The 10,819-nt window shown below is 53.4% G+C and overlaps 1 protein-coding gene across 3 annotated transcripts; it reads left to right on the top strand.

The window, feature by feature from the left end:
* The first annotated feature begins 726 nt into the window (after positions 1-726).
* Positions 727-5,573, top strand: RAB26 (RAB26, member RAS oncogene family). 3 transcript variants are annotated; one of them, XM_006763910.2, is made up of 8 exons: positions 727-864; positions 3,505-3,546; positions 3,631-3,697; positions 3,834-3,886; positions 4,226-4,291; positions 4,374-4,430; positions 4,534-4,610; positions 4,719-4,827. In XM_006763910.2, exons 1-8 carry the CDS (start codon positions 757-759, stop codon positions 4,819-4,821), a joined length of 573 nt encoding a protein of 190 aa, XP_006763973.1. In that variant the 5' UTR covers positions 727-756; the 3' UTR covers positions 4,822-4,827. The 3 variants fall into 3 exon arrangements, with proteins under 3 accessions (XP_006763973.1, XP_015419516.1, XP_006763972.1); XM_015564030.1 differs by lacking the exon at positions 3,505-3,546 and having other exon boundaries at positions 4,719-5,573; XM_006763909.2 differs by lacking the exon at positions 727-864 and having other exon boundaries at positions 2,550-3,546; positions 4,719-5,573.
* The last annotated feature ends 5,246 nt before the right edge of the window (positions 5,574-10,819 follow it).

Here is a 10,819-nt window from a genome sequence, read left to right as displayed (position 1 = left end):
TCAGATCCAGGTGCTCTCTCCCCACTCGCCAACGTCTCCTCCCCCGCTGGGGCCCCAATCTCATTATTTTCCATATGCTGCTTTCCCTCACCCCCGGGAGCTGTAGAAGCTTGTGAAAGTGTGTGTGTGTGTGTGTGTGTGGCACAGGGGTGAGGGGTGGCAGGACCATCTTTGGGTTTGGGGCCTTTGGCAGCAGGCCTGGAGCGGGGGGGGCGTACCGGAGAGGTGGAGGAGGGGTTAGGCCTGATTGCCCCTCAGGTGGCACATTCCTCCTGAGTCTGGTTGAGATTGGAAACCCTCTGGCATAGGGGCCCCCACAGGCCTCCTAGGAGGTCCCTAGCCGCCAACCCCCAGGCTCTGCTCCCCAGATGCCCCCTTCTAGATCAAGCATGGTGTTCAGGGCCGAGGGGTGGGGGTCCGGTAGGGCCCTGGGTGGAGGCATCTGCCCCCACTCCCCACTGATTGCGATGGGCCTCTTTCTGGGATAGAAGGGACAGAACCTTGCAGAGGTAGGTAGAAGCTGGAGGTGCAGGCCAGCTGGGATCATAGCTGCTGTCTCCCCCCCGTCCCCCCAGTGCTAAACCCAAGTCCTGGGGTCCACCTGTGGGCCTGGGATGCCTCTCTCCATTCCTGCCCCTCAGTCACAGCCTCTCTCTAACAAGGCCAGCTCAGAGAAGACTAGACACCCCTCTGAGTGGGCCAGCACCCTGGTCGCCTCTGCCCTAACACCTCTGCCCCCGCTGCTCACCTCAGGTCATGCTGGTGGGGGACTCAGGCGTGGGGAAGACCTGCCTGCTTGTGCGATTCAAGGATGGGGCGTTCCTAGCAGGGACCTTCATCTCCACGGTGGGCATCGACTTCCGGGTGAGTGAGATGGATGTCCTGGGCCCCCAGCACCAGCTCATTGAGTTCTCACAGCACCCCTGGCAGCTGGTTCTCCATGATCCTGGGGCACTTACAGGCTCATGAGGTAGAGCTCCTAGATGGACCCCCGGCTCCCAGGGTCAGGGTGGGTGAGGTGGAATGCCATAACCATCAAGCTGCCTGCCGTCTGAAAACCCCAGGGTGTTGGAGGAAGATGGAGGCTCCATCTAACCAATGCAGCGATGGGATCCCTGTGCCTGGGGCCAGCACACCCCGGGGCTCTAACCTGTGCCTCTGGGTAGGTGGTCACGGGTGCCCCCAGAGCTGTCAGAGGGAATTCAAGGTCCGTGTTCACATGGAAGGCCAGCATTGCTGCCCCACTGTACAAAGGGGGCCCCGAGGTGCCAGGCAGGCCATCCAGGACCTACAAGACAGGTGGCTGTGGCCCTTGAACACACACCCCATCCAGCAGCTGAGGAAAGGGTATTATCTAGAGACCGAGGGATTGCTTAGGGCAGAGGTCCCTGCCCTGGGGTGAGGAGGCTCATGGGAAATGTTCCTACCCAGCTACTCTCCCCTGCCAAAGTCCCCTTACCACCCCTAGCAGGAGGGCTGTGTCCTGAGATTCTTCTGGGGGTGCCCTTGGATTCTTGGCTCCAAAGCCCTGACAGCGCCCCAGGCAGCTTATGGGGTCAGTAGGAAATGATGGGGACCAGGGTCTGAGGCTTGCAGGGCTCCAGCATCAGAGCTCCACTTCTGCCTATCAGTCTAAATTCCACGTGCCAGCGCTGAGGTGCTGTGTAAGTGCCGGTGTGTTCTCTGCAAATCCTGAATTTGCATTTTTCTCACCCTTTAATTAGACACAGTTGTCCTGAGGCTGGGAGGGAGGCCCACTCTGGGGATAGCAAAGGGGGGTTCCCTCCAGTCTGGGGGCCATTCTCTTCCCTCTTTAGGGGGACAAGGCCCCCTCAAGTCCTCTGGGAGGAAGAATAAAGGTTGCGGTGTCAGAAGGGGCTGTGTTAGGCTCAGGGCAGGTGGTCCTTTGCCTGTTCTGGTCCTCCTTCCCCCTTCTCACCTCCCCCTTGGCTCTGGGGCAGGTGGTGAGGGAGGTGAGGTGGTGAGGGAGGGTCATACCTCTGCTCCGGAGTCAGGGAAGGCGGGGTGTCCTCCCGAGCCTGGCAGATGGCTGGGCTTGGTTCCCTGGAGACCCAGAAGCACCTGACAGCAGCAGTTTGGGAAAAGGGAGACAGTGACATTCAGCCACCCCTCATCCCCACCCAGCACATGGAAGCCGGGGCTGGGCCCCGTCCTTTCGGGCTGACTAGAGGGCATGGCCAGGCAGCCAGCACATAGTGAGCACCCACTGTGTACGAGGCAGAGTGCTGCACTCTGTTTACTGCACTGGGCCCTGTCCTCGGAGAACTGCCATCCCCATGTGGAGAGCAGCTTTTATTTTTATTTTTTAAAATATGTTTTTATTGATTTCAGAGAGGAAGGGAGAGGGAGAGAGAGAAACATCTATGATGAGAATCATTGATCGGCTGCCTCCTGCAGGCCCCAACTGGGGATTGAGCCCACAACCTGGGCACGTGCCCTTGACCGGAATCAAACCTGGGACCCTTCAGTCCACTGTCCGATGCTCTATCCACTGAGCCAAACCAGCTAGGATGGAAAGCAGCCGCTCCATCCACTGAGCCAAACCGGTTTGGCTGGAAAGCAGCTTTTAAATTAGAACAAATGTGCCCAGGCTCAGTTGGGGCACTTATAGGAGGGAACTGGATTGATGTTTCTCTCTCTCCCTTCCTCTCTAAAATCAATAATAAATACATTAAATTAAATATATTAGAACACATGCTCTTAGCTGTCACTCTGGGCCGGACAGTTCTCAGTGCTTTGCACATAGTAACTCATAAATTCATTGGAGCAGCTATGTGATGGGTGCCCTGGTTATCTCCATTTGTGGGTGGGAAAACTGAGGCACAGAGTACTAGTAATGGACCTGTAATCTCACGGTGGATGACTTCCAATATCACGCAAATGGCCTTAAGCAAAAGGAGCAGCACCTGCAGAGCTGAGAGATGCCAGTCCTTGGTAAGGGGACTGGGGTCTACACTCTGGGGAGCGTGTAGGGGACAGGTGTGTGGGGTGAGGCTGAATCGGGAGTACCAGGGAGAGGGCAGGCTAGGGTGAAGGGACTGGGCTTGAGAGGTGCTGGGAGAGGGCCAGAGCAACTGGAGTCAGTGACTGACTGTGGTGGGTGGTGGCAAGGGACAGTGGAGCTGGTGGGGCCAGGTGCCAGGCTGCAGGGTGGGCAGAGGGAGGACAACCTGGTCCAGAATTAGACACCCTGCAAGTCTATCAGTATGGCCATCTGAGCAGGAGAGAGGCCTGGTGCCCTCTGAGCATGAATTATCAGGAGGGGCTCACCAAAGGCACCAGGGAGAGCTGGGTTGACTCTAGGACTTGGGTTCAAGGGGAAGTGTTATCATGTGGGTGTTGGGGGCAGAGTCAATTCAGGGGCTCATCAACTTCAGGCTCAGTCCTGGTCCTGCACTGCCTGCCTCTCCCCTCCCCCACCCCTTGGCCCCTGCCAGAACATGGCACTGGGCCCATTACTGGAGTTGGCTGGTTGTGTTTCAGAACAAAGTTCTGGACGTGGATGGCATGAAGGTGAAGCTGCAGGTGAGGCAACTGGGGGAGGGTGAGTTGAGGGCACTCAGGAGGGACTGGGCAGGCCTGACCGCCGGCCTGTACCTGTCACTGTAGATCTGGGACACAGCTGGCCAGGAGCGGTTCCGCAGCGTCACCCATGCCTACTATCGTGATGCACATGGTGAGCTCGTGGGCAGTGTCCCAGGCCGAGGAGTCGGGGCTGTGGTCTGTGTCTGTGTGTGCCCTGTTCCCTAGGCTTCTGCTCAGAGGAGGGTTGTGGGTGACTGGAGGTGTCCTCACTGGCCCTCTGCCCCCAGCACTGCTACTGCTCTATGATGTCACCAACAAGGCTTCCTTTGACAACATCCAGGTCAGTGGCTTCCTTCTGGGTTGGTGAGTGTGTGTGTGTGTGTGTGTGTGGTGTGAGAGGCCAGGATGGGTCCTGTTCCCACTCCAAACTCATTTAGGTAGATGGTCTGAGGACCCTACTGACAGCAGGGAGGGGGAAGGAGGGCGCCTCGGGGCTCCTGGTGGCCCAAGTTTAGAGTATGAGCTGAAGGTGGCCCAACCACCTTGGATACCTGTCAGGGGTATCTCAGCATGGCCCATGGCTAAATTTCCGGGCCTTTCCTGTGTGGGGTGTGGCTTGGAGAGGCACGGGGTGTGGAGAACACCAGCCTCCAGTCTGGTTTCAGCTCTCCCGTGACAGGCCTGGCTGACCGAGATCCACGAATATGCGCAGCACGACGTGGTGCTCATGCTGCTAGGGAACAAGGTGGGCACCCCGCCTGTCCTCTCCCCCTGGCTCTGCAGGGCGGTGAGCCCGAGGCCGGCTCTCACCAAGATCCCTGTGTCAGGTGGATTCTGCCCAGGAGCGCGTGGTGAAGAGGGAGGATGGGGAGAAGCTGGCCAAGGTGAGTCTGGGCGAGGTGGGTGGCTAGGGCTGCCCCCCATGGGGCTGTAGGGCCTGGGTGGTCCCCACCAGGCTGCCACCTGGCTGGCAGCAGCTATTTGCAGGAGTATGGGCTGCCTTTCATGGAGACCAGTGCCAAGATGGGCCTCAACGTGGATCTGGCCTTCACAGCCATAGCAAAGTAAGTCCTCGCAGCCACCAGGGAAGGCCTCCGGATTCAGACCCAGGCTCTGAATCCCCTTGTTGGGGGTCCTGGCCACCCTGTTCCATGGTCACCCCTGTCCCACAGGGAGCTGAAGCAGCGCTCCATGAAGAGCACCAGCGAGCTCCACTTCCAGCTGCACGACTATGTCAAGAGGGAGGGCCGCAGGGCCTCCTGCTGCAGACCCTGAACCAGGGAAAGCTGGTCGACAGGGCCCTCTACTGGTCACCCAGCGGTCAATCAATCCCAGGGTTTCCGGGACTCTCGGGCTGAGCCTAGCCCTTCCCTTGTCTGTGTTGCAGTCTGTATAACCTCAGTCCTAACAAATGGGCTCCAGAGAGCTAGCGGGTCTGCAGCCCTTTCACTTGCTGCCGGAGAGCCTTACCCCCAAGGCCTTCACAGAAAAGCAACTGTAGGAAGGGACGCACTGTGCAGGGCACTTGGTGCTCTCTGCTGCCCCCTCCTGGACATACTCAGTTTTTAGGCAGCAGTTTCTAACCCCTTACAAGCCATGTCTTCAGCTGCACATGCTGGCTGCCCAGGCAGAGAATGGCAGGACTCCTGACCAGGCCCCAGGCAGAGGACTTCACTGAGAATCACATGCGTTTGTGCCAAGGGCCAGGGGCACGTGCTCCCGGCCCACCCACTAGGAGGCTCTGGTTCAATCAACAGGATCTTTTCTCACGTCCCCTTGGAGGATGCCAAGATGTGGCTTTATAATACGAGAAATAGCATGTGGCAAATCACAAAAATGTCAGGTACACTGGGACCACCAGCCCTCGCCTGCTGACGAAGGTACTGTCTTCACACAGCTGAGGCCTGTACTTGGCGAGGTCAAGCTGAGAGGGCTGATAATGCACTACACCTTACACTAAAATCTCCAAGCCTGTTGAGAGAGAGCCTTTGTTTTCAGCCCTAGCGAATAAAGTTGTGTTTTCTGGAGTGGAATAAAGTTGTGTTTTCTGGAGTGCCTGTCTCGTCTGTTGAAAGCACCTTTTAGAGCTCTCGGCAAAGCCCAGATCCCGACTTCAAACTAAGAGGGTGGTACTCCCTCATAACCAGGTTGAGATCCAAGAACATGCCCACGAAAGAAAACAGAGCAGGGCTGCTGGGAACCTCAGTGCTATCCAAGGAGCACGTGGTAATCTGGGCAGTCAACTTCCCTCCACAAGACCCAGTGGGAAAGCTCTCAGTGGCCAATTAATCCTGTAGGAAGTGTTAGATTGCTGGAGGAGGAACGCATGAGGCCAGATGAAGTACAGAATGTTAAGTTTATTAAGGCATCTGCAAACAGATGGGCTGAGTCCCAAAATGGCATCACCCATGAGCGGTCAGGGCCTTTACAGGACCCTGGGTGGGTTTTTTCTGGGCGGGTCTGATGGAAAGTTACTGCATTTAGTCAAGGAGGATGTCTAAAGCCAGGTTCTCGGGCAGGGAAGGACAAGCTCTAGAGGAGGTTTGGATCACTGCTTGCCCAGATCTTTTGTTTATGGAACGGGGGCAGAGGTTGTTTCTTCTGTATCTGCTTCATGCTGGATGGGGGCACCAAAGACATAATGGGACAGATTTTGGTAGTCAGCCCCTGTGAGGTATTGGTCCCCGCCTGTCTGGGTGAGGTTCTGGTTCCGTATGGATGGTTGGTGAAAGCTTGGAAATGGTCCTGAAGAAATAAAGAAAAGTGGTGCAGAATACAAGGCCAAAGGCAAGACTAAGGAATATGAATGTTAACGGGCCCATAAAAGGAAGAAGTCAGGTACACCAATTTGTATTTTTTAGCCGAGTCCCGTGTGTTGGACTGACGCTCTCTAATTTTGGTGGCCATTTCTGTCAACTTCCGAACTGCATCTCTGCCTAGTCCTGCCTGGTTAATGTAAACGCAGCTCTCTTCCAGGAAGAGAAAAAACCTTTCTCAGCTGTCAGCAGGTCTGAGCCTCGTCTGTTCTGTAATGTTATAGCTGCAAAGGAATCAATTTGGTCTTGGATTTTAACTAAACTTTTAGCAGTATCGTCTGAGCCATCTTTTTTTTTTTTAAAAAAAAATACATTTTTATTGACTTCAGAGAGGGAGAGATAGAAACACCCATGATGAGCATCATTGATTGGCTGCCTCCTTCCTGCATGCCTCCTACTGGGGATGGAGCCCGCAACCTGAGCATGTGCCCTTGACCAAAATCGAACCCGGACCCTTCAGCCTGCAGGCTGATGCTCTATCCACTGAACCAAACTGGCTAGGGCTAAGCCCTCACTTGTAAGTCCTAGGATAGGGTTCTGAAGTATGAGAGGGCAGTCGTCAGCCCCCCTCTGCCAGTCCCGACTCCTGAGGTGATTCCAAGCGTTACTAGGAAGGGGCTATCTGTATTGCCCTTTTATGTCGAATGTGAAGGGTTATGGGAACGGGCCAAGACTGGTTGTTGGGAGCTATATCTACACTGGGTGAGAGATAAGAAAGGGTGCAAGTTCCTGTTCAATTAGTTGGGAGGCAGATGTAGCCATTATCCCCCCAGAGGAAAAAAAAATCCCAAATCGGGCAAACTGAGAAATGTAGAGGAAAAAAGGTGGATAGAGGGTATGTAATGGGTTTCCCTTGTTTTACTGGTTCTGTGCTCCCAATCATAAGGGTGGTCGCCCAAGTGCCGCCGATAAGGAGTGACAGCTGAGTGGTTGAGGTTTTAGTGCAGTGAGAGTGGGCGGGAATGCTAGGATGGCTTGTCACCCAGGGAAAAAGCCAGAGGGAAAGAAAGGAGCAGTTGAAGCTCTGGGCTTGGATGACTGGGTAGGCAGTACAGCAGACCGGCCGTAGGAAATGACCACTGACCTCTGCTGAGACCTGCTAGTTGACCGAATGGGATCAACGGCCTATCAGGAGTTCTGGAGTTTCAGAATTTACCAGGCGACCGAAAAATAAACAACGGGTACTCGAAGATTCAGGAAAAACTCTTCATTTGCAGGTGACTCGGGAGTCCTTCTCCAAAGCCCCAGTGCCGAATGTGGAGAGCCTCTCCCATTTGGCCCCTTGGTTTGTCTCCCCAAATATGGACCAGGCTCTGGACTTTTGGGGGGCTTTGCAGTCCCTCTGTGGGTTGGGATGGGGGAAATGAGAGTACACCCAGAGGCCTGGCCTGGGTGCTGCCAGTGACCCCCTCTAGCTAAGCTATTAAATTCTTGGGCCCTAACTGGTTTGGCTCAGCGGATAGAGCATCAGTCTGCGGACTCAAGGGTCCCCGGTTCGATTCCGGTCAAGGGCATGTACCTTGAAAAAAATAACAAATTTAAAAAAAATTCTTGGTTTATGGCCTTTGGAAACTGGGAGTATTTAGGAAAACAGATTATTGCCTAAGGAAGGGGCAGTGACTTAATTATAGGCTAACAAGAATATGCATTAGGACACTGGTTACTGGCACAGATTCAGATTGCTAACCCCCACCCCCCAGAGGCCCCCTGTATTCCCCCTCACTAGAGTAACTGCGGTGTTGCAAGGTGATGATGGAAGATGGCCTATTGATATATTGCCCTCTGATCTTGTAAAGCATAAAGGGATTTGGGCAATTAGTGGGGTGTGTAGGGTGACAGGGCCTGTGACAAGTATGGAGGTGGGAGCTGCAGTCGCGTGGGTTTGAATGGAAGTGCGGAAGAGAAGCCTGATTGGCAGGATAGTTGCCTCGGAGAGTATTTGCTTTATCTAGAAAAATGGCTCCCTTTTCCTTTTTATAGGTAAAAGTGGCCTTTGCCTGATTCCACTTAAAGAGTGGTACCGGGATAGCAATGCAGACAGAAGCCAAGGACAGGCAAAGCCAACAGTCTTGAGCTAGTGCTGGGCTTGGTTTGTTTAGAAGAGAATGGGTGCGGCTAAGAGAATTGAGGTAAGGACGTTTTTCAGGGGAGTGGGGGGAACAGGGTTGGCAGAGGAAAAGGAGGAGAGCTAGTCCCAGTTCCCAGGGCTTGGGTTCCCCCACGGGAAAACGAGGATGTTTTCTGGATCCAGGTAGGGAGAGGTTTTGTTCCATGGGTAGTTGAAGTCTCCTTGTAAATAAGAGTCCCATAGGTTAGAATCCAGTCATGAAGGAGGAGAGGGGCCATGGCTAAGATGAGAGGATTTGTTGGGGAAGCGGTGGTAGGCTTTCAGGGGGCTCAGAAGTATCGAGGGTTGTACAGAGGGGACATGTGCTGCCTTAGGAAGGCGCTCCCTCATTTGTCTTCTTCCTCTGGAATGCAGGTGAGTTGAAGTTTCGTGGGTCCGACTTGGTGGTTGTAGTATGGTGGGGATTTCAATGTCAGGGGGTTCTGTGGTGATGGTGTTCTGGGGACCTGTTTTAACCTAGAAAAGTGGAACCCTGTGGGGTGGCCATACAGTTGAGTGGCCATAGGAGTGATATAGGCCCAGCCATCGGGGCTGTAATTTGATGGATGCATTTCCTTCAGTAGGACCCAGTCCCCTGGCTGTAGAGGAGTGGGAGGGATCTCTCCCGTAAAGGGCTGTGGAAAAGTCTGGTCTGTATGCACTCATTAGTTGCCTGACGAGGCTATCTATAATAATAAAAGCGTAATATGCCAATTAGACTGGACAGCCAAGTGACCTGGACGAAGCCAGGGCTGCCGGGCCTCTAGTAGGTATAGGGGTTTCCTTGGAAGGTAAATATCCTACTACAGTCATGGGCAAACTACGGCCCGTGGGCCAGATCCGGCCCGTTTGAAATGAATAAAACTAAAAAAAAAAAAAAAGACCGTACCCTTTTATGTAATGATGTTTACTTTGAATTTATATTAGTTCACACAAACACTCCATCCATGCTTTTGTTCCGGCCCTCCGGTCCAGTTTAAGAACCCATTGTGGCCTTCGAGTCAAAAAGTTTGTCCACCCCTGTCCTAGTAGGAAGGGCTTTCCACACAAATTCGAAGGGGCTGAGAAAGGATGGGGCCCAGGGAGTTGTTCGGATGCACATGAGGGTGAGGGGTAAGAGGGAGGTCCAAGGTTCCTTAGTTTCAAGACTTAATTTAATTAAATGGGATTTAATTAGGGAGTTGGCCTTTATTACTTTGTCCGAAGATTGGGTTCAGTAAAGGGTATGTAAGTTCCACTGGATATTCAGAATAGAAGAGATTTCTTGGGTTATTTGGGATATAAAGGCAGGTCCATTTTCTGACTGTAAGGAGGTGGGCAGCCCAAATCAAGGAATGACATGTTGCATGAGGGCTTGTGTAACCTCAGATGACTTCTCAGATGTGGTAGGGAATGCCTTTACCCAGCCTGAGAAGGTATCTACCAGGGGTACAAGATATTTTCTTCTTTTACTAAGTGGAATATGAGTGAAATCATCTCGCCTGTCTTGTCCAGGAATCTGGCCCCTGGCCTGGTGAGTGTGGGAGATCTAATGTGTCCTTGTGGAGATACTGTACACAGACAGAGCAAGTTTTGGTGATATCTTGTAATAAGGAAGCTAGGTCAGGACATGTAATAAGAGGTCTTAAAAGCTGTACAAGTGGTCCGTATGCTCTGTGTAAGGAGTCATAAATGGCCCGTAATATATGGTGAGCTTGTCCCTGGCGGAGGACATATGTGCCCTGAAGTCTTATCTAGGGGTTTTCCTGGGTGGCTCTGAGAACAAGGAGGGACTCAAGTTCCCCAGGTGTGTATTGTGGTTATAAATAGCTAGGAGCTGAGAGGGTTTTCTTTGGGCCACTGTTCTTCCTGGTCCGCCCAGTTATTGCCCTGTATTACGGGATCATTGCCACAGTGTATGGCTGCTGCTGCCTAGGAAGGTCTGCTTCCTGTAGGAGACTGAGGATTAAGGGGGCATTGGTCATGGGGGAGCCGTTGGTGGTTAAGAATCCCCTTTCTGCCTTAGCCAATTTGGCACAGTGGATAGAGCATCGGCCTATGCACTGAAGGGTCCTGAGTTCAACCCCGGTCAAGGGCATGTACCTTGATTGCAGGCTCCTCCCTGGCCCAGGCCCTACTCCAGGCATGTGCAGGAGGCAACCAATTGATGTGTCTTACAGTAATATTTCTGTCTTTCCCTCTAAAAAAATCAATGGAAAAATATCCTCAGGTGAGAATTAAAAAAAAAAATCCCGCCCTAACTGGTTTAGCTCAGTGGATAGTGAGAGCCCACGGACTGAAGGGGGTTCGATGCTGGTCAAGGGCATGTACCTTGGTTGTGAGCTCGATCCCCAGTAGGGAGCATGTAGCA

The sequence above is a fragment of the Myotis davidii genome, unplaced genomic scaffold (assembly GCF_000327345.1).
Source record: "Myotis davidii unplaced genomic scaffold, ASM32734v1 scaffold599, whole genome shotgun sequence".
In the NCBI taxonomy this organism is placed as follows: domain Eukaryota; kingdom Metazoa; phylum Chordata; class Mammalia; order Chiroptera; family Vespertilionidae; genus Myotis; species Myotis davidii.
The sequence above is the reverse complement of the archived record's forward strand: the minus strand, read 5'-3'. Positions and strand labels throughout refer to the sequence as shown.